The following is a 24,191-nucleotide window of genomic DNA, read 5'->3' on the forward strand; positions in this document are numbered from 1 at the left end:
TATAAGCGCTGTGTATATGCATTTGGTAGTGTAAATGCAAGAAACTACTTTGCATCTGTACTTCTGTTTTTGTTTTTCGGTCTCATTATCAGCAGCGAAATATAGGCCCAAAAGACACTGACAATTGTCTCGTGTTAATAGTCGACAAACAGTTTAATTTTAAATTCAGTTAGACACTGACACTGACAATGGTCCCGTTGTCAACCAGAAACAAAGGGGAATTTTTTGTTGTTGGTGAAATACCTCGCTCACCCTTTCCTGATTCGACAAGGAGAGCTTCTTATTAAGTTCAGATTCCGAAACCCTAGTTACTTCCAATTCCTTTCTCTCCAAGTAACTTAGCAACCCTCCATCCTATTCCTATTCGTAATAAGATTGTTCTATTCCTACTCCTATACACAGCGCTTATAAATATCACTAGTCTCTTGCCCTCTCTCCCCATCAAAACTTAAGCAAACATATACAGAAACAAGAACCAGTACTTCACTTTTCTTTTTGTGCTTGCAATGGCCGGACACCTTGTGCCTTATGCTTTCTGCTTCCAACCCACGGACCAACAGATCATCAGTTTCTTTCTCTACAAGATAGCGGTTAAGCGTCAGCTGTTACCGCCACCACACGACGAGTATGTGCATGAGGAGGACCTCTTTGACTTCAAAGAACCATGGGAGATTTGGGAAGAATATGGAGGAGATCAAGACTTGTATTTCTTCTGCGAGCTCAAGAAGACCGGTTTGCGCATCCATCGCAAGATTGGGGAAGGCACTTGGAAAGGAACATGATCTGGTTTACAATGAGAACGGAAACCTTAACCCTATTGGGAGGAAGAAAATGTTCCGGTAGGAGAATCGAGGGTCGGAAGCACAGCAACTGTTAATGGATTAAGCACAGCAACCCTAACCCTAACCCTACTTCTGTCATTCACTTTATGACGCATTTAGTTTCCTATTTCTTTAATCTCTTGTTAATTCTACTTCTATTTTTTTGTCTCACTATCCGCAAACTGTTTGGAAGTGTAGTCTACAAACAGTTTACGGATCATTTGACGCATAAACAGAAGGGACATATTGCTCTTTTGTCACGGAAGCACAGCAACTGCATGAAACTCATCGCCTTCAAAAGCCAAAGCAAGATTGCCACCAGATTGAAGTTATTCGACGGTCGACCAAATACATCGAGCAAGGAACAAGGCCTTGCATGGTGGCAATTTCCACTCGTTTGCACAATTTCTGAGTTGGATAACAACTTCTACAACGGGTTGCCTTCGAATCTATCCGGCGCTTGGACTAGGGGCTCAAGGACGTAGAGATGGCCATTGCGGCGTGCTGCTCGGAACTTCAGTATCTTGCGAACCCGTGACCACGTACGTGCAAAGTACTGAACAACACAACCAGGATGTGAATCCGTAACGGAGAAATTTGAAAAAATACCAAAATCTAGACCTTGTATAGAATTATAACCACTATTTTAAGCTTATCATAATTATACCCAGACTTTGATATAAAGTACTAATATACTCTTAATTACTAAAATCCTTTACAAAACGAAAACATCATCTGCTTTTCTTTCGTGTTCTCGATCATCGCTGCTGACATACCTCCCTTTCTCTCGAGTTCTCCCTTACGGAACTTGAAACCCTAAATTCCAATGCCAACTTAAGGTTGAATTGAATTGCATTGCAGATCAGAGTGACTGCCCAAATTCGAAACAAATTAAACAGAACCCTAGAAAATCAAACCGAACCCCAAATTTGCCAGCATCATCCAAACAATTTCTTTTCTGGGGACGACTTTGATACAGAGACAGATACATTCAGGACATGGTTTTGGTTATTACACATTTGGGTTTAAGGTTTTGGTTATTTCTCCAAATTTCCCAATACTACATGCATAAATAAAGAGCTTTGCATAAATGACCTAAACCTTAAACCCAAATAGTAATGTTCATTGCAACAGATTAAGTCTTACGAAAAATGAAAGCAAGTAACAAAGGATTTAGGAAATAAGCATGCTAATCAACTAAGGTGAGATGTAAAAAAATGTGATACTTTTGTCGACAACGTTGTACAAACTCATTTGGCCCTTGACACCAATTTACGCTGCAGCGCGGAACAGAGTACGAACAAACTACATAGTTTGATTTACATTACCATCGTTAGAACACCAGGCATCTCAAGATGTACAGCTATGAACTCCTAGCAGCAAGGACAGCATTACGACACACCTGCCTCACCCTAGGGCATGTCAAAAGTCACAACCCCCGTGCATAACCCAGAGGAGAAAAGAGACATGGTAAAATGAGTTTCTAAAAATATAGGAACTGGTATCTTATAACTGGTTAGTCATCATCTGATAAACAAACTATGTCAGTGGGTCCACCTGTATTTACCGGGTTCACACGAGCACTTCCTGTAACGGGAGGATTAGAAAGGTTCAATGGGTCACGGTTTGGGACCAAATTTGGGAGTGAGGGCGAACTACCTGTTGGACTTGCACCAGACCGAGAGTTCATACTCATAAGCAACCCCACAGCAGATAAACTACGAAGAGCTGACAGATCCCCTGGACTTTTAGGCTGATGGGCCCTATTATGAGGAACAGATGGCTGTCCAGGGGCTGGAGAACGTGGAATATGAGGAAGTGAGGGAGATGTTGCGGGGGAGTGGCTATGTGACTGTTGATTAGACATGGACGTTGAAGGTCTAAATGGTTGGAGATGTGGAGCTGGGGCACGAATCGTACCTCCACCTTGGGAGTTTCCTGTGGAGGAGATGGAACTGATGTGCGGAAGTCTTGCTGGGATGCTTGGAATAGGAGAAGTTGAAAGAGGAACAGTCTGCTGAGGCGGAGCTATATAAAGTGGATTTGTCGCAGGTGCAGGTAGGTTGGGTAAGGGGGCAGTTGAAGTCTGCAGGTTAGCTGCCGGAGTGCTGGCCAAGGATGAACCACCAACTGGAGAATTTCTTTGTGTATCATGCATAGATAGCTGAACCAGCTGCTGAACGAAACTGGAATTCACAACACTGGAATTCCCATCTGCCAGATAAATAGGAATAAGGAGCGTAAGAGCAATGACAAAAAAGCACATAATCTGCAAGGATGGGGAAGTCAGAGCCCCTTCCACCAAAAAAATATAAACTTTATACATTTAGAACAAATAGGCAGATTCAGTTTGCCAGAGTAGGCATAGTTTATGCTAAAGGTGGTTTCGTAACCTATCATATTGAAACTATTTATACAGACAAGTTGAATTTTCCCCCTCGTCTCTCCCCACCCCAACCTTTTCTTTTCTCTCTATTCTCCCTTTTCTGAGAGATGATCCTTTTTTATGAATCCTTTAACCTTACTCCTCACTGATTGTTCATTTAACATGCCATTTTTCTTCTTTTTGTACCTTCCCCTAGTTAAGTATTAATGACAGACCTAGCTTACGTTCAGAACCAAGCTATCCCTGAGTCCAAAATCCTCATCTACTACGGCTTTGCACTCCCACCAAGCAACCCATGGAATCTGAAGCTTGAAGTTTAAAATCTAAAATTTTTACCATCCCTCCTTAATCTCGGAAGGTCCAAACCTTGAGGTTACTCTAGGAAGGTCCAAACCTTAAGGTTACTTCTCAAAGAATAAATTTCACAATCTTTGAAAGTCTAAAGGGGGTGGCTGACTTTTAATTAGGTTCACTTGTAGCCGTCGTGGTTATATGAAACTGATATATTATGAAACTGAAAATTGAACGAAACAAAATCCAATGAAGATCCTTGATCTTCCACGGAAAATGAAAATACCATCCAAACTACATAATTGGTATGAATGATAAAACAGATATCTCAAAAGTTGCAATTCAGAAGTTTTCCTACCTTGCTGCACTCCAGATGCACCTGATGCCCGAAGATCCATGCATTTAGACCGGAAAGCCTCAGCCAAAATCTTATTCATTAAAACTTTGTGGTGTATCGAATCCAATTCCTTCTTTTTAAGGAGAAATTCAGCCTCAACCTCCTGAGATCTAAGTTCATATTTTCGTTGAATTTCAGCAACAGCCTCCTCTATTTCCTTGTCGCAATCACCCTTCAGTCGTAGCTTCTGTTCAAGACAAAAATGACCTCAGCAGAAATTTTTGCTTTGAAGAATAGATAAACAACAATATATTAACTTCAAAACTGACCGCATCTTCATGAGACTTAAGCATATGATCTGTTTGTTTATTCAATCTTTCCAATTCATATTGAAGCGGGTCAGTGTATGAAGGCAGATGTGCTAGAGATCCCCCCTGGGGTGCAGCATTTATAGGAAGACTATTAAATGCAGAAGTAACAGGTGTAGCCCTTGTGTCTGAAAATGACAGTTCAAATTCACTCGTAGAGGATGTGACAGGCCACAAAACAGTTTGATTTGAAAGATCAGAAATGTTCTCAACAAAATGCATTGAAGCATGAGAAATTTGGTTAGAGGTACGGTCTTCACTAGGTCGAATTTCGACTCCACCAGCTGAAGATAACTCAGGAGGGCTATTATCAGGTGTATTATAGGATGGCTGTTGCACTACAGTCTCAATGTCTGGCAATTCACGATTAGACAAATTGGAAGCTACAGTCGGAGCAGATTCGGGTGCTGTATTTTCAACTTGTTGGCAAGTATTCTGCTGTTCACTGGCTTCTGCATCTTCTTGCTCTGCATCAGATGTTTCTATCAGAGTACCTTTGTCTTGGTATGCCTGGCCAGGTAAGCATTTGTCAGTATGTGAAGGCTAAATCACTCCCTCTCTGATTTTATGGGAGAACAAATTTATTATTGAACAATGAATATGATTACCTCCTCCTAACATGAAAAAACCAAGTCAAAACATAATCATACAATAGTGGATCACTTACATGATGTTGTAAATATAAAATTTTCATCGGAAAATTACAAATCTAAGCTTGTCATAATTCTCAAGATAAAACAAGGTGACTACCATATAGATTGACAAATTCCAACAAGCAAATACCTGATCTAGTGTCGCTGAACCACCAGGAACCAAGGCCACAGGATGCACTCCAGGTGAATTTACCAGGGGCATTTCCTGATCAGAGCTTCCATTGGTCACAGTATCAACTCCATTCTGCTGGTAAGCCCCTGGTGCACTATCAGACGCTATAAGATCCACTTCACTGGTTTCTTTTTCAGTGGCTTTTTCACAGATTTGTTCATCAGATGAAGGTGGAACCAGAGAAGCAAGATTCCCTTGCCCATCATCTGAACTGACAGACTGCAGCACTGACAAATCAACCTCTTTATTTGGCATGTGTACTGTCACTTCATGGATTTGTTCTTCAAAGGTAGGTGACACAGGCAGAACATTGTGGAGACCATGACTTGAACTGACAGGCTCATATTCTGTTGATTTTTCAGGGATTTCTTCTTCAGATGAAGGTGGATTCACAGAGACATGATATTCCAGTCTATCACTGGAACTGCCAGTCTCAAGCACTCCTGAATCGACCTCTTTCTCTGGTATGGTTACCATCACTTTATGGCTTTGTCCTTCAGATGGAGGTGGCCTCACAGAAACGTCATGCAAATCATGACTGGAACTGACAGTCTCATGTTCTGTCACTTTTTCAAGCATCTGTCCTCCAGCCAGTAGATCCACATAGACAAGATTCCCTAGTGCATCATTCGAACTGACAGTCTTAAACACTCCTGATTCAACCTCTTTATCTGGCATGGTTCGCTTCCCTACATGGTTTTCTTCCGGTGAAGGTTCCCTCACAGAAACGACGTTTTGCAAGCTATGACTCGAACAGGCAGTCTCCAGCAATCCCAATGGAGCCTCTTTGTCAGGCATGTTTAATGCAGCCCCATCAGAAGGCAGATTTGAGGGATGTGGTCGGCGTGGACTATCAGTTGAACAGACTGCTCTGGCCACATCCAGTCTGACCTCCCCATGATATATGGGTGATGTGTCTGCACTGGGTATCCGTTCTTGAAATGGAAGACTGGAGGTGACAACTTTCTGAAAGCCATCAGTAGAACAGGCAACTTCTGGAACATCCAGCTCCCCATTACCTGCAGCACCTCCATCAGTAATTTGCGCTTTGGCACAAGGATTCACAGATACCACACTCTCTTGAACATCACTTGAACTTTCAGATTTGTTTTTAGTTTTACCCATGAAATCAGTACATGAAGCTGCCACAGAAGTCATATCTAACGCACCAAGTGGCCTAGCAGGGGTCTCCTCAGTTCTAATGGGAACAGTATGTGCTACAGCTTCAGCAGGAACACTTTGTGGAGTTGGAGATGGTGCTTTAATTCCTCCTGTCCCACTATGCAGAATACTGTCAAAGTCATGTACTCTAAAAGTGGCAAAATCTTCATGATCTTCACTACTTTGACATTCACTAGTTCTTGAGCATTCCAACCAAGGCTTAAGTGTATTTGAGGGTGATCTATCCAACAATTCAGCACGAGCCCAGGATTGTACTTCCTCTACCCATCGTTTCCCTATCTCCCTCAATTTAGTCCTTGCTTCCAACTGTGAGGCCTCAAGATGCTCAAGACGTAGGTCAAGCTGGTTGTTATTTTCTTCTATATTCTTTTCCAACATCTTAAGCTTATCTGTCCTCATTGATGTACTATTCTGAAAACAAGATCGAACAACAATTGTCTCTGCTTTAAGCTCTCTTTCTAGACGCCCCTTTTCTTCCTCATAAGTTCTCAAAACTTCATTATTATCTTTGCTTTGCTTCTCTATAAGTTTTTTCAACTTCTTCTGGAGCGTTTTCTGAATTTCTTTAATACTTTTTGAGACATCTTCTTGTGCAAAATATTCTTGACTTGGTGCCGGTGGTAAGTCTTTAATGTCTGATTTGACATGCTGCAAGTTAGAAGTTATTGGCTGTGAAGCCTTTGCATCTGAATTCTTCAAAACATCTTCACTTGATAAATTAGAAAACTTTGGAGATTCCACAGCCTTAAAAGCCCCTATACTGTGTAAAAATGTTCTTTTCAGACACCGCAACATCGAATAAACATACTCTGCCTCCTCCTTTTTGCAATTGAAGTTAAGATGCTGCTTTGCAAGTGCAAGAGATTCTTTGTGGTCAACTTTCTGCTTCAGAAATGAAGCTGCAAGCCAACACTGGAATATAGATATCAGAAAGTCGATTAAAAAATGTTAAAGTAACACCAAGGAACATGCACATGTAACCAAGCACTGATGCACACATAAAAGTAAGGATGTTCCCCAACCTGGCATCACACAGAAAAATAAGGAGAGGTAGTACTTAATATGTGGTCGAAGTTACAGTCATAGTTACAGCTACGGACATTGTGAAGGAAATGCTTGAGAATTGTGGAGTACTGAGTTTAATTGGAAAATCACAAGAAAATACCATGTGGATTTCGAGTATAGTTGTATGTAACTAAGCTCAATACTTCACAATTCTCCAACACCCCCGTTCTCGTTTGATATTTCCAAACTTCCCCAAATTAACTTAAGAATTGTGGAGTATTAAGCTTAGTTGAAAAATAAAACAAGAATACCAGATATATGGCTTTTAAACACAATTATTTCTTTCAAAAATTAAGCTGTGAGTAACGATAGCATTTTTCTTGACTCAAGAAATTCTTAATATCACCTAATGGGACGAAAACATGAACCAGTTTTGACAATTTAGTGATATTCAAACTACATTGTCTTCATAGAAGTATATCCATCCTTAGTTTACTTTTTACAAGAAACTTAACCTTTCAACCCATAATAATAGTGACATTTCATGGTGGTAAGCAAATCAAGTGCACTGCAGAAGCATCACCATCACTCGAACATGTTTAGGGTAGAATTTGATAAGGTCAAGCTAGGCAGAGTGCAGCACCATCATACAATGCATAATTTATTTGTAAAACTAAACCGAGGATTTATAAAAGTTACCTTATGTCTAGGCAAAGGAAAACAAAATTTATTCTTTCATCAATGAGTCACTATAACATATTCAGTGCCAACATATGAACATTTCAGGGTAAAAGGAAAAGCATGAATACCAAGTCTATACTTCAAAAATCATTCACAACCAGTAAGATATATGATTATTGAAGGAAAGTAATATTAAAGAACTTTGCAATTCAACATGCCAACAACAAATAAGAGAAGGTTAGGCTATATAAGTGCATGAAAGAGCAAGGCAATTCTAACCAGAGATATCTGAAATGCATGCAATATTGTCGCTGGTTCTCTATTAACACGGTGATTACTGATTACATATTCCAGAAACAGTTTGGCCATAACCCTGACAGCATCCTGCAGTGAGTAACCAAGATATCATTAAACGAGATTACCATATTTTCCTGGGGTGTATTAATGGAAATACCAGTTAATAACAGCAGCACATATGAACAAAAACATGAAAGCAAAAGGTTGTAGACAAAAATCAAATCCATACTGAGACTTGTAAGATTCCACATAGTCTTAATATATCTGGCTTCAGAAGTTCATGGAGACTGTTCTGGGCATCACACAATTTTCTTCTCTCCTCAGACTCGAGCGTGTTATGTTCCGGATTATTCACATTATCTGAAGTGGAATCATGAATTTCATCAGTTACTTTATTTGCACAGGCAGTTGACCGGTGAAAAGAATGAAGCAAATTCTCTGCTGCAGCCCCAGAAATTCCTGCAAAAGATGTTTTAAGAAACTAGAAATGGGATCCAACAATTCTACAGAACCATGACATTGCATCATAATTCTTGGAGAAATGCCATGACAAAATGAAACAATTCACAATATCAGTCATTTACCTTCCTTGCATCCAGGAACTGATTTCACCTCTGATCCAGGCTTCGGATAGGGTGCATCATCATTACCAATTACCACCTTCCCGCGTTTTTTTACAATTTCTGGTTTCTTCAGTAACTCATCAAAAGGTTGTACTCGTTTCCGATTCCTTTGAGACAAACCAGAACAATATTTCCACTGAGGATGCTTTCCTTCCAACAGTTTTGTCCAAAAACTAAGAGGCTGTCCTTCGCCAGTATATTCATTTTTCATCTCACTAAGCAACGGAACCTCTGAACTGTATGCTCCTCCAGTTTGTTGAACTCTTAAAATCTTAGAGTAATTACATGAGCCACTGTTCTCGCCATCCTGAGGAAGTATGGAGAAGAGCTCCTGGACGACATCTTTCAGAAGTGATTCTTCAGACAAGATATTTCTAGTAGGCGCTGGGTTGTTGCAGCCATGTAACTCGTCTAGTTTATCAAGTTGATAAGGTGCCCCCCATAGAAGCATACTACTGCTCACATTCTGTATGTCACTATCAAGAATCTTCCCTTGTTTTGCACAAACCAGAACTTTCTCCTCCACCGTACAAGTTGAATATAAGCGAAATACTTTTATACGTTCAAACTGGGAATCAAGCGATATCTTTTGCAGGGCTTTTATATCATTATGTGGAATCCAGTCACTACCAAATATGATGACAGTATCAACTGATGACAGTTTGATGTTGGGGAGACAGGCACGAGCCTCCAGTAAGAACACAAATCTACCAAACTCCTTATTGTTGAACATGTTCATAGCAGCATCTTTCTTAGAACGAAGGACACCACATTCGACACGTTCATAGGAATTTTCACCATATCTTAGACGCAGGAAATCATCCAAAATATCTCCGAGAGAAAAAGCTTTTCCTGAACCACCAATTGACTGGTAAAAGAAGGGACAAAACCAAAAAGGAAGATGAGAAGAAAGAATAATAAACCAAAGAGAAGGATAAAACTAGATCCCTGTCTACAAATAAAACTCCTCAAGGAAAGAGAGACAAATTTATACAAACTTTATATGATTTAAAGTGTCCTCAAAATACATCAAGTATCTCAGAAATTTTTGCTGTGTTAGTATTTGCACACTAACGAGTCACGAGTTTAATGACAGCAGAACAAAGGACCTACTATAACACTCTTAACAAAAGAAAAAGAAAAAGATATCTTGTCCATATATCTGTTGTCTATCATTGATTTTTCTGGCCCTTGGATAAATTAAGGAAGCTCAGTAAATTCATACTTTATGGATTGCTTGATATTGCAGGGCTGGTCAGGTTCACATCCTCATTCATCTTTAATACTTTATTTGGAGAGAAAAAGTGCATCTAGAGGCACATGGCAGAGAGAACACATATAATCAAATCCAAATGCGGAAGCCGGAGCCAGTTGCGAGCTAGAGATCATCTACTTATTCTTGGACGGTGGCTTTGAGCTTGTCACTCAAGCTGTGTGAGGACGGAAATGTTGTTTGCTAGCTGATTTTTTGGGTGGTTTGTTAAGTGAAGTAAAAATAATTATTGAATACTACAGAAGTACAAATTGTTGCTAGCTGATTTTTTGGGTGGTTTCTTAAGCAAAGTAAAAATAATTATTGAACAATGTTCAGGATGTTTTGTTTTGGGCGATCTTTTCTGATTGAAGTGCTGCAGTGGTTTCAAGGGAATAAATATTGTTTCTTATATATATATCAATGTTTTAAAAGGTGAAGGCGAAACCAAGGTGTTTCATGGATTGCCTCACCTAGGCGATAGCCTCGCGGTACCTAAAATTATTATAATACTCATATATTATATATTATACTTTGTAAAACAATCAAGCAATCATGCCAAGCAATCAAATATTTGACTATTATTATTATTTCTCTAGTTCGCATTGCAAAGTCATAAGAAACTATTAGAAACTAAGTTCACCAAGGCTCCTGAGGCGTTTAGGCTAGTCTATAGCCCACTCCCGCCGGGCAGAGGCATTTTCTTTATAGCCCCGCCCCAAAAACAGCCTAGGCGAGTCTTAACAACTAGTTTTTTAAAACACAGATAAATATATATATATACATACATATATATATATATATATACTTATATAATTTAGTGTGTGCGTCTGTTTATATATATCATGTGATTTTTCTATAAGAAGCAAACGTTATTTAAGCTAAAAACAAAACAAAATGAGTGACCAAGTAGTCTGCTTCTGAGAAAAAACATAAATCACAGTTCTCTTCTTTTTCTTTTTTTTTAGAAAGCATAAAACACAATTACAAAGCACAGGCTTTCGAATTTGACCAAAGAACAGAAAAAGAGATCTCTATAAATTCCAAATCTACAGATGCCCACAAAGAATCCCAAAAGCGCACCTTTCCCATAAGAATACCACCTCCACACCCACAACATTCTCAAAAATCTTCTTATTCTTTGCCACCTACAAACTTGTTGCTTTTCAGATAATAACGCATTACAAGACATCGAAATGGACAACATAAATGTGCTTCCTCAATTAACCGAGCCAACAAAGAAAAATCCGCTGGAAAGTGCAACAACAAATGATCCAACCAAAATGCATCATATGCTCAAAAACTCAAATATAGGAAGCTAATCCTCAATCAACAAATTATCTTATTCCACATGTTTAAAGGATGGGAACAACCTCCCAAAGAAGTCAAGACCAAAACTACCACATTCAATATATATATATATATATATAAAACAAATAATACTAAGATTCTAAGAACAGCAGTTCTAATAAGGATTATACTACCACAAATCGCGTACCTGGAACAGGATAAGTACTCTTAAATTTTGATTCTTTATCTCCTTAAGCATCATGTCAAGAAGCTGAAGCTTGCCACTTGCTTTGATCCCTACATCCAAATACTCAACTGCTTGAAGGTCTTTAGTAAGCAAGGCTTGTAAGGGTGGGTGCACAATGTAGGGATGATCACAGCACTGTCAACAAATGCCATACAAGCGACTTAATTAGAAACTAGTAGGGTGGTGGAGGATGGAGAAGAAAATATGCAAACCATAGGAAAGTCACTTGCTTTGAATACCCATTGCACAAAGCACAAGGAACTTCAAACAAATGCAAATAATATCTTCCTTTGTTTTAAGTTAACAAGCACAAATTAAAAATAAAAAACAACAATAATTATAAGAAAACAAAATCCAACGAACTTAATAGAAAAGAAAGTTGAAACTAACAAATGAAAACATGTCATTACAGATCTTTTCTAATTCCAATATGTGTATTATGTAATATGTATACGATATACAAACAACTTGAATTATAAATCACCAAATTAAATGAAACTAAAATTACTAAATTTCCATAAGATAACTATATTATTAGTGTTAACTTTTTAAAGGTGCAAAAACCACATCTTTTATATTACCCAAACAGAATCAACATAATGAAGGGATAACTCAATAATATAATATAATAAATATATATATATATATATATATATATATATATTTATGTATGTATGTATGTATGTACAACAAGGACCATATCCACGCCAACATAGTAAAGATAGAAACATCAAAATGAGATGATGGGATGGTGTTATCAAACCAAATAAAAAGTATGACAATCTATGACAACATGGAATTCAAAAGTTACAGTAGATGATGAAAAGACACAGAAGTCATGCAATGATTAACCATCATACTAGAGAAAAGTGCAACCAGCCAACCTTCCGAGCAGCTAGAGTTGCATCATAGAGTGCTTTTTTTGATAAAGTTATATCTGCTCCAACACGATCGTTCTTTGCCAATGAGAGAACTAATGTGGAGTTTGACAGTAAATTTTCACAGTACTGCTCTAGCTGGACAGTTGATATCTGTACAGGAACCCAAAACTCCCTAAACCTGGGAGAGTCAGGTTCGCATCCATGAGAAATATACCTTGAAAGCCTGTCCTTTAATTTAACAATAATATCACTGCAACTGCTTAGGAAGTGATCACCAGTTTGTGAATTGCTTTCAGAATCAAGGAGACACAACAAACAGAGGTACTCAGCACTGCTCTCCTGCAATATTTAGCCTTGCATAAGCCAGCCAGTAGAAAGCAATCTCCACCACCACCCAAAAAATAAAAAGAAAAAAACTAACATAGAGCACAATAAAATACAAACCTTAAGTACTCCACTGACCAGGAGAAGCCACTTACGGGTACGTAGCATCTTCATCTGCACCAACTGTGTAGAGATTGCAGGGTGGTGGCACGCATCAATTATGATAGTTTCCCATCGTATGTGTTCGAATACATTTTTATCCTGCAGAATAAAAAGACAGTTTAACAACTAAGTCACTATTGTCTAAGGGATCCTACAATCAGCGAAAAAGATACCTCAATAATAGCCTCTGGTGAGGTAACAAGTACTTGAAAAATGCCACCAGCCTCATCAAACTCTATTGACCTAATAATTCTCCGTAAATCTTTATTTCCACTGTAAACCACAACATTCATAGATGGTGCCAAACGGGAGAACTCATTCTCCCAATAACAAAGTGTAGAAGGAGTTGAGATGATCAGAAAAGGCCGATAGGCATCAGACTGCAAAGATCGAATAAATGCAATCACCTTCGCAATTCGTTCCTGCAAAAACACAATTTTTAATAAGAAGTTCACAACTTCATAAAACATTACCAGGTCTAGGATTTAGTCTAAAAACTAGATGTTTTCTCTTTAGTTCCCATTAAGCACCAGCTTGCTGCTAATATACGAGCGTAAAGAAGATAGTAAATCATTCTAAAGTCCCTAATCAAACCCTTTTCAGTTAAAAGAACAATAACATATTTCAGAGTAGGAAAATTAAAATGTAAACCTGTTTACCGTAATCATATGTCAGAAAATTATGTGAAAATCCTTATCTTTCTATACCCAACCCTTTCCTATAATTTGGAAGGTTTAGATTACCTCTTAATGTAAAAATACTTTAACAGTTGTTCACGGTAGCTGATACAAGGGACTTGATTCAGAGGAGAACTGAAGTGTCTTCTTCTCCCATGGTGTAATGGAGGGAGTGAATGTGCTGATCATCTATTCCTCCAATGACCAATTGCATAGTTCTTGTTGGTGAGAAAGACAAGGCTTTTGGTGGGGGGAAGAAGGCAAAAGCTTTAGGAAGTTGAAGTGTGCTAACAGTGCCATAGTGATTTGTATGGAAAGAAACAAAAATGAGTTTTGAAAACTATCGTAGGGAGGTGGTTGAGATTTTATGTACCAGAGTGGTTTCACCTGACTTTTGGAATATCCCCTTATCCTTAATTTTAGCATATTGGAAAGCCGTTTTAATTATTTAGAGATGTAAAATACGCCGTGCTAGCACGAGCATGACACCAACCCAACACAAATAAAACAGGCTCGACACAATTGTTAAAGAGTCTTAGAGAGTTATTAAGAGTAATGCTATTCATACCATGTTTTTGTACCACATTTCTATACCACCTTAGGTGGCATCTGATGTGGACAGCCACATCATTTGAAAAATTTGCAAAACCCAAGGAAAGGAAGGAGAAAGACTCCTCATATATCACAATCATCATTTAATTAATTAGTTTTTCTTAATTATTAGTTTATTAAATAATGAAGTAAATTTAAAAATCTGATTAATTCAAATGAAGTGGCTGTCCGCATCAAATGCCACCTAAGGTGGTATGAAAATGTGGTACAAAAATATGGTATGAATAGCATTACTCAGTTATTAAACACATTTTTCTCTTTGATCAATAATATTGTTCTATTTTCATTTATGATTTGATGAAGTGGACATCTTTCTGTTGTACTTTTAAACGCAAGAGGAAGCAAATTGTAACAAAAGTACCAAATATCAACGTCATAGGTGAAAGCGAGAAGTAAACAATCTCAAAATAAGAACACAAGGGATTAATGTGGTTCAGTGTACAGCCTACATCCACGGCAAAGCACGGCGAGGAATTTCACTAAACAATCAGAGATTACAAAAGAGTTTAAACTCTCACAACCTAAATCCCACAAATTATAAACCCTAAACCAAACGAGTAGAGAACCCAAAACAAAAGGAGGGGATTCTCCCAAATTGTTCTCTAACTCTTAAACTCACAAATTGACTCTCACCAAATTGCAAAACAAATAAGCCTTGAATTTGCCACTCATGACTCCAAACAGTGACCTCCACCAAAAACCCACTGAGAGAAAACTCTCCAAGCTAATGTTGAGGCACACCAAATAAACTAACTCTAAGGTCCCGACTCCCATTTATAGTGCATAGGACTTGGGTTACAATGAGAATCCTAATCCTAATTGGAAGTAAATCCAAATCCTAATCAAATAGGTAATTAACAAAATCTCTCCACCAAACAAGTAAGCCAACCAAGAGGTCAAATCCAAACCCAAATAGGCCACCAAAACGAAATAGGTAACGCAAGCCTAATTTCTGCATCATCCTAATTTTGAGACGTAAATCACAACACTTTCCACCACTGTGGTCCTCTATTTTGCTTAACAGTAAAATTTGTTTCTCAAGAAAGCAAACAAGTAGAACAGATCAACTGTATGTGAATAATATATATATGAACATCGAATCATAAACCCCACGTCAAGATAATGTTAATGGTGAACCAAAATGTTATCTAAACAGCTGTGTAAAGTAAACTAAGCTTACCTTATCATCAACAACAACAGCATTCTCACCCTTGTGCCACAGCTCACGTAGCTTGTTAATGTTCTCTAGACATGAATTATCAAATCTGGATGAATCTCCAGCTAGCAGTTCTGATAAATTCACTGTTAAACACTTTTTGCTTTCAAGTATCTGCAGATAATGCTAGCATTAGCAACAGAAGAATCGTATGGTCATAAGCATACTCATATGAACAAAATGCAGACTCAAAAAGTTCCCTTCAAGGATAATCAATTTTATAAAAGACAAAAGTACTCTATATACTCAAAATCTTAAATGACAGTGAACAAGCAGAAAACACATGAAATCAAGACAGCCCACCCTTGGAACTTTGAAAACACATAGCATCCTTTAAAGCGCACACAGAGAGGACAGATCGTTATCCATTATGATCAATCACAGAGAAGCCTTTTGTACTCGAAGAAAAATGATAAAGAAGCCCTCCACCAATCAAAGAAGGAAACGATCTTACACTTCAAATTTTGGAGATTCCATTATCGGTTTCAACCATGCTTAAGACTAGACAACCAGTAAGTTCCTTCTCACTTCCCAATTACAAATTAATTCAAAACAAATAAGATAGATTTAGAGCTCATTGGTAAACAAGTAAAACGTGGAGGAAACTGACACCTTCAACATACTAATCCAAACAGAAATGCATTTAAATCTAGAACCAGGTTTCATATATTTCATCATATAATTCATGCCTTTGGCACCTTATCCGTTTCAGAGGACTTCTTCACCCTCTGCCGGCACCTTTCATAATCTCTTATAAGGCCCTGACCCTCAGGTGAATCAAAGGATGCAGCATTCTCTAACTCCCAAGTAGCATCATCATAACCAAGACCGTGCCATTTCACAAGCCATTCATACTGACAAAATAAGTTATCACCAATATGTTCCCCAAGATAGTTTTCACGCTGCTTAGGAGACATTAATGATCTCCTTTGTAGCAGCTGATGTGGAACTGTCCACTCTTTCCTCCACCTTGTGACCTGAAGAACATTAATTAACAAAAAGAAACTGCTTAATATAAGAAGAATTATTTATCTTAGAACTCCCCAACAGCAGCTGGTGTGCAATGGTCGCTTTTGACTTAAGGTTAAGGGTAAAGAAAAATCATCTAACAAAGCTATAGAGTATGATCTAAATTCTGAAGAAAAAGAAATTTAATCCATGCAAAGGCATCTCAATCCCATGAATAAATGTCAGATTCCCTTTTTTGGGGTGTTTCACATTTTCCATTGATAGACATAACAAGTATAACAGAACACGTCCACCAAAACAGAAGTTGAAAAAACGGACCTGGTTATTTCGGTTGAACATTGCCACAAGGGTAGGAGCTTCAAGAAGAACTCTACTTCTTGGTACCCATTGGTTGTGAATATGGGCAAGACCTTTGTATTTAACAAAGAACTCCTCCCTCTTTTGCAATCCTACAGGTCAACCAGGAAAAACAAAGGACCAGATATTTGTTATTAAGAATAGTCATCATAAATATAACGATCACAACACAAAATAAAAACTTAAGAAAATAATCCAAAACACAGATGAAGCTTAAGTCTCATAATTTCTGCATACCATCAACATCAGATACCTCTACTTCTCTAGCATCCCAGATTGACTCTATTCCCTCTGACAGCGAATATATACCAGATTCTAACTTTTTTCTAACACACATGGGACAGTACCAAAGTCCAAGAGGAACATCATCCATAGGAGGATCTAGACAAGAAAGATGGTAGCTTGTCCTGCATCCTCTTCCATTACAGCACCTGAAATTGAATACAAATTCTAAGAACAAAAAACACATTATAGAAGCAAATGCCAATGAAGCTTAAAGAAAAAAAGTTCCATATTGTCGTGTTCATTTATGTGCAAGTACAACCACATACAGAGTACAACCATTACATATGCCTCATTCTAAAAAGTGCAGTGTCGGCAAACGTGAAGGACTTTAGGCCAGCTAGTCTGGTGTCCAGCAAACATAAAGGACTTTAGGCTGGTTAGTCGGGTGTCCAGCTTTACAAAAAATTATTGTAAAAATGTTGGCCTCATGATTAGGAAAAGTGCTGAGTGATACAATCTCGTGCGCTTAAGGTGGGCTTCAGTGAAAGAGGCAGATTTTGGATGCTGTACGAGTGAAGAGGTTGAAGAAGTGGAAAAAACGAAAGTACGCTGCGTCGAAAAGCTCCATCAGAAAGGCCTTCCGCTGCATGTTATAGAGTCATAGACCAATTGATGCAGTAACTTTAGTGGGGTGATTGGTCTTACTAACTTCGATTCTGTGTATATTCTGTGGGTGCTGCCTTTTTGGCTCTATTTGTATCTGGATGAAGGTTGGTGCCTTCTCCCCAGATTCTTTGTACTTTGTAATCAGTTTTCAGATTTAATAATTATCGTTTCTCCTAAATGAAAGGAAAAAATAGATTTTCCATATCATTTAATACTAAAGACACTTGCAATAATCAAAATGTCACAAGAAAAGGTTACCCACAAGAGCTTCCCACCGAGAGAACAGATGAGGCATGTATTTTGGTCACCATTTGTTTGAAATTCTACAGAAAAGTCCTTTTGCTGCATGCCATTAAGCTTTTCAGGAACATATGTCGCACTATCAGCTATGAGTTCTCCTCTATACGGATGCACCTTTTGAGAGAAATAAAAAAGAAAAAAACCACTACAAGATCAACAGCTGATATAACAAACATAAAATGAAACTAAAACCATAAGGTTTTAAGCTAGGTAATGTGCGCTAACTAGAAATTTGACAAGCAAAAGTAATTTGGGGGATCAAAATCAAATAACCGACTAAAAGACACTATTATTCACATCCCCCAAACATTATTAATGATCCAAGCAAAATAACATAAACAGTAAAACAGCGAACAAAAATTTATAAGTACAATCTCCACAGCATAACAGACATGATCCCATAAAATGTTCCATTTCAACCATCTGAAGACAATATCTGTGGGAAAAATAAAAATAATGACATACAAACAAGTCATTAGGAACATAAGAAATTTTTTTTTTTTTTTATAACAAAATAAACTAGCAGTATTTCAGACTCAACTCCTCAAAATTTCCCCTTCAAATTTCTACAAGGTTACTACTGTCAAAACCGTCATTAACAATAACTAATTTCCTTAACACCAAAAAACGAATTCCAAGTCGGCTTCATAATTCATTGTCCTCTACTAACTTACAATGTTTGTATAGCAGCAAAACTAATTGCTATATCCAATATAATGTTCCTTTTGACATCGTAGCCACATTTAATTAACTATTATAATCACATCAGCTCTGCATGCAGCAAGAGATAAGAGATCCTCTACAAACCATATCAAAAAAATGACACCAAACATGGAAACACCTCCCCACGAAATGAAACAAGACACATCACCAGAAAGAAGAGAGAGATTAAAGCGAACCACAGTACAACTACCATAATATAAGCACTGGAAACCAACAAAAAATGTGGCAGGCCATAAAGAGAAATATGTTCATTCTCTGAGAGAAACAAACTCAAATAAGATGGAACTCAACAATGGATTTTGAAAGCAGTAAAAGAGCAAGAAGGTTGTGCCAACCTCAGTTGCTGATGTACTATATAACTCCTGATTTAATTTTGTGCTGCAAGAGTAAATCTCCAGCTTCGTTGGATCATTTTCCACCCTGAAAATATCACATGAGATACAGTCACACTTTCAAAATCAGAGTGCTATAAGAGTACCATGATTGCTCAACATTTACAAAATCTAAGACAATAGCTCATGAGATACAGTCAAAACTTTCAAAATCAGAATGTTATAAGAGTACCATGATTGCTCAACATTTACAAAATCTAAGACAATAGCTAAGTATATATACTCATAAAAATATCACACACCACGTAAAAATGGTTCTGTGATCAGCCTGTGTTTAAAAGATGAGATTCCATTTCAGTTGACCCTTATAACCAGTAGCCAACAGCAATTCGTTGCAAAGTACCATCAAGTGGGGATTAAGGAAAATGAAGTTACATTTAGCAAAAAAGTATAACCTCGAAACTTCAATCAGCAGTAATGTAGGAGACAGCAATAAATCAAGGGACACAAGAAGCGATCTTGACAGATAAACCCAAACAAATTAAGACACCGCACTCATTCTCACGTCCAAACACCTCAGTTGCCCTTTCAGGCAGCCACAAAGAGGGGAGAAAAATAAGTGGAAAATTTTCTGTCTGCACAGCTCCTGCCTATAGTGCAAGAATCACCTAGCCCACAACAAATGTATCCCCAGGTAAAAAATTTATAAAATATATAATATTCAAACGGAAGTCAGATTCAACTCAAGTTTAACCAATGGTTCAAAGACATTCTAAAAGGGGAATGTGATTCGCCACTCCTTGCATTAGCTTTATAGTTGATACGTACTCACGAGCCAATTCTTTACTGCAATTAATTTAGATAGAAAACTGAATTTGTTTGTGGTTGGTTTCCATCTGTAATTTGGCCAGTATAACATGATAGAACTTTAGTTCCTTTACAGATTTCAGACAAGAGTTTACAAGCAACACTTATGCAGACAATGACATACACAACAGCGTCCAAAATACTCCAGATCTCTGCCTATATTATTGTCCTGAGTCTCCTGATTCTCACTGAGTCTCTTTCTTAGTACCTTTTTCCTTAGCTTTCTCGGAAGAGGATCAACTAATGCTTCAAACCCATTATTATCATCACAGCAGCTAAAAGTATTGCCACACTTGTGGGTTTACTCCTCTTTACCAATTATTTTTACCTAACTTGTCTTCCATCCAATTTTAGAAGTAAACAAACTATAGGAAGGAACCCAAAGAGATACAAACAATAGGAGGAGCTTGCTTTCCATGCTTTTATATTCTGAAAAGAGACTTTTTACAAACAGGGGACAAGGAGTCTACTTCCATACCAAGTCAAAATAACACATTTTACATCATTTGTCAGAGCTTTTGGTCTCCTTTATCTTTTTTCTTTTCTTCCCAAACAAATTTTTTAAAGCAAACCCAGAAAGAAAGATGGCAAAAAGAAGACCCAATTCTCTGATCTTAGACCATGAACAGAACAACTTGAGAGGGATTCAAGATTACATCTCGCAAAGGGAGGAAACAAACCATAAACTTTAACCAGTTTTGTAGCAAATACTGAAAGCAAAAAACAGTGTAGCAAGAGATATTCTCTCTATAAAATGTGTGCTATCTCTCTCTTAAATCTTTCTTCAGAATCTTATATTCCTGCAATATGTCTGGGAAATTAGGAATGCGAGGCCTTTGAAAGAGAGGAACGGTGAAGTCTGATGAGCTCAAGTGTTAATGAGCTCTTTTTGTCAAAATATTGAGAGTTTTGCTCAAACTCCACTTTATTATGCAAGTTATAAATTCAACAGCAACCAAACAATATTTTAACACTGTTAGTTGTTGTAGTTGTTTCATGATTACACTTTACGTGTTAGTTGACTCCTTTCTAGAGGAGGATATGTGCAACCATATCTAAACTTGAAGTAGCTGGGTTGTAAATTCCAGAAATACAGATTCTAAAGTGGAAAGATGGTAAGTGTAATAAATGTGAAAGGGTGTTTTAATACTCTGGGCCTCCGAGGAAATCAGTGGACTAACACAGACTAAATTAATTCAATGGCCAGTAGATATAATTTCTTTTGGAAACCAGCACCAACAGATAAGAAGAAAATACGATTATTTTGTGCAAAGGAATACCTTTGTCGTTTCAAACATGCACCGCAAGTTCCAACAGAAGCATCCGTTGTGGACCCAGATGGCAATGAGGAGACAGCATCAGCAATCAAGGTGCAGACATCTTTACTTCCATTAACTGCAGAAGAATCAGAACCCTCATCCTTCACGTTCCTTTTTCTCTTTGAGAGTGTAACACAATGACCCGTTTTCGAGCTCATGTGGAGATCATCTATACTTCCATTGACTGTAGGACCTATCAACTCTGGCATCTTCAATTGTTCCTCACCAGGGCAATACACACGTACCCTTGCAGGTGCATCACTGATCTCTTTCGTCATGGCATTATGGGACGATGCCAGTGGTTGTTGACCACAAATTTCTAAGCCATCGCCATTTCCAAACTCAGAAGCTTCCTCCATGCAGCTAGGCCTTGGGCTTGAGTGGGACAAGCCCCCTCCCTGATTATCTTCCACTGTTTCGTTTGAAAATTTATTTTCAGTGGAATCAGATCCCACTGCTTCAATGCCTTTACCAAGCCCATCAACCGTGCCTCGACAATCATTGCCGCCTCCCTCAGAAACTTTATTCTGCCTGCTCTGCTCCTCGCTATGTCCTAATATTCAAGAAGAAAAGAATGAGCAATGTATTGAATAATCAATACTACCGTTTAAAACACAAACAACAACGAAAAAGAAAACATGAACAATAAATTAATCACTCTTGGGAGAAAAGCCAAAACTCAGTTACCTTGTGCTCTAAGCTTCTTTCTTTGTTTCATGAAAAATGCCTTATAAGCTTGAGCATTTCTTATTTTGTTCTTCACAGAGCCAGATCCTACACTTTTGCTAACTTCTCGAGTTGCCTCTGTCAATTCTTTTACATTCTTCTCTTTTTGTTCCCTTTTCCGCTTCATCAATGATGAACCTGAGCTTTTCTCTGATTTTTTAGACCCAGAAGAATTTGATGAGTGATTCTTGACTCTATCAGAAATCCTCGGTGGAGTTGGAGTCAACTTCTTCTCAAATCTCTCGGATTTCTTCTTGAATGGAGGAGTTTCAGAAAATTTTTTATCGAGTCTTTCAGACTTCCTAGTAATAGAAGGGCTCAAAGTTATGTTTTTCTTCAACGATGTTTCTCTAGCAGACCTCCTTAATCCAGATGTATCCGATGCTCCAGAACCTGAAGTACTTGATCCTTTACTACTGATTTGCCTCCCTTTTGACTTACTATCCTCTTCATCCTTCATTTTCCGACTAGATCGTGTATCATGTGCCATAATTATACCTGTATATCAATGGAAAAATGTCCAGATATTTTTGAGTGAGGACATCTGTAAAGCACAATAGTGTGACATCAAACAGGAATATCTAACATCTACACCATCAAACAGTATTTTAGGTTAGAGTATATTAATACTTACTGAACATATAAACACCACTAGAAGTTCCTCTTTATTGGTGAGAAACACAATTTAATAAAAAAAAGTGAGAGACTAATCGACGGATAGTAAACCAAAAGAAAACAATAGATACTTTGAACCTCATTGGATAACCTTAGACAACCTGAAAGGCCTACATTATCACAATTATAACTTTAGAATTGACGCATGTCCTAACAAAGCATTTCTTGAACCCTGAATATTTGGAAAAGCACAACTTTAAATGTCGGAGACTTCTAAAATGCTGATAAAATATGTACCATAACTGCAAAAATGTGAGCACTTCATCTCTTCTTCCATCTCCTCTCATAAACCCTAAATGGCCTAACCAGTGATATCATCAAACCGGCCTCCCCACCAGTTTCTATATCAACCACTCAGTGTACTATTGCAATTACCTAACAGGCAATGATGGTATTCTCTCTGCGGCAATGTCAATCAGTTCAGATTCCAGAGGAGAAGGTACAGCACTTTGCCATTCCCTTAAGCTAGGCAACACATAAAGCTATCAATGCGCCTTGACCCGAAATAGAAAGCACTCCAGAAAGGCTGATCACAGCTGCTAAAGCAAAAGCACGCACGCCACTATGCCAGTCCCTTAAGCTAGGCAATACATAAAGCTGACAATGCACCTTGAACCGAAATAAAAAACACTTCAAAAAGGATGATCACAGCTACTTAAGCAAAAGCACGCATTCGCCTGACGTGTGACCGTATGTTCATACCCAAATCACACCAATCTCATGTGTGAACTAAGCACATTAATCCCCAACTCGCTCTAGCCTATCGCTTACCAAACAACAGCTAATATAAGAGGTCAAATTCAAAAGAAGCAGATTCAGATCCTAATAGTACAATGCCATAGCTCATGACCCTATAAACGCATATCTCCTGCCTCAAACTACACCAACCCAGAAATTCCCCACCTTTAACACCTTGATTTTTCATATCAAACCATATAATCCAAACCAAAACCCCAAACCCTAACAAGAACAATTTCAGTTCCAATTTCAATCCAAAACTAGTACACAATTAAGCAAAATTTCCACAAAAATTAGAACAATATCGAGAGATTTTGACTGACCTGCATGAAAATCTTAGGCCATAAATTTTTTTGTCCTAGGATGAGAATGCTAGGGCTTTTACTTCAGTCCTCGCACGGAAATCATGGCCCGCGAGAAATTTTCGGAGGAAAATGAGGGACGCAAAGGGCAGGAGAAATGCTGAGGCGTGAAGCTTTTGAGATTCTATTGCTACAGTGTGATGTTGCGTGCTGCTGCATTGTGGGGGATGAAAACGTCATTTGAATTGTTTTCATTTATGACCATTTTGCCCTTCAGAAGTAGATATGACATTCATATCGTATTTTCCATGTTTGTATCATTTTCACAACATATCCGATACCTTAACGGGTTATGTCGTGTAACACCCGTTAAAGTAAACAGGTAATATGACCAGACCCCAAATCGAACCGTTAATATTATCAGGTATTATAATCCAATCCGTTATCCGTTAAGGAAAATATATTTTAAATTAATAAATAATGAAAATGAACAACATAATTTCACCCAAAAAAAA

The 24,191-nt window shown here is 38.0% G+C and overlaps 1 protein-coding gene across 5 annotated transcripts; it reads right to left on the reverse strand.

The window, feature by feature from the left end:
• Positions 1–1,993: 1,993 nt before the first annotated feature.
• On the reverse strand, positions 1,994–23,878 carry LOC137741860 (uncharacterized). Of its 5 annotated transcripts, none has more exons than XM_068481568.2 (20): positions 23,698–23,878; positions 21,923–22,459; positions 21,197–21,788; positions 19,053–19,137; positions 17,957–18,108; positions 17,041–17,234; positions 16,765–16,895; positions 16,176–16,454; positions 15,442–15,591; positions 13,146–13,394; positions 12,931–13,071; positions 12,490–12,825; positions 11,567–11,740; positions 8,778–9,684; positions 8,423–8,652; positions 8,176–8,280; positions 4,987–7,122; positions 4,165–4,713; positions 3,857–4,082; positions 1,994–3,035 (listed from the first exon to the last, which is right to left on the reverse strand). In XM_068481568.2, the coding sequence occupies exons 2-20, from the start codon at positions 22,449–22,451 to the stop codon at positions 2,338–2,340; spliced, it is 7,863 nt and encodes a 2,620-aa protein (XP_068337669.2). In that variant the 5' UTR covers positions 22,452–22,459; positions 23,698–23,878; the 3' UTR covers positions 1,994–2,337. The 5 variants fall into 5 exon arrangements, with proteins under 5 accessions (XP_068337669.2, XP_088535029.1, XP_088535027.1 ...); XM_088678903.1 differs by having other exon boundaries at positions 8,423–8,553; positions 16,167–16,454; positions 23,698–23,870; XM_088678901.1 differs by having other exon boundaries at positions 16,167–16,454; positions 23,698–23,870.
• Between the last annotated feature and the right edge of the window lie 313 nt (positions 23,879–24,191).

Source organism: Pyrus communis, chromosome 11 (genome assembly GCF_041283825.1).
Source record: "Pyrus communis isolate YQ-2024b chromosome 11, ASM4128382v1, whole genome shotgun sequence".
Lineage (NCBI taxonomy): Eukaryota > Viridiplantae > Streptophyta > Magnoliopsida > Rosales > Rosaceae > Pyrus > Pyrus communis.

Coding starts and splice junctions, on each gene's coding strand:
- LOC137741860 (XM_088678901.1), bottom strand. CDS start 22,451: ATGGCACATGATACACGATCTAGTCGGAAAATGAAGGATGAAGAGGAT. Junction 17,235..17,956: donor TCTCTCGGTGGGAAGCTCTT/GTGGGTAACCTT, acceptor ATTCAATTTCAG/GTGCTGTAATGGAAGAGGAT. Junction 16,896..17,040: donor AGAGGTATCTGATGTTGATG/GTATGCAGAAAT, acceptor GTTGACCTGTAG/GATTGCAAAAGAGGGAGGAG.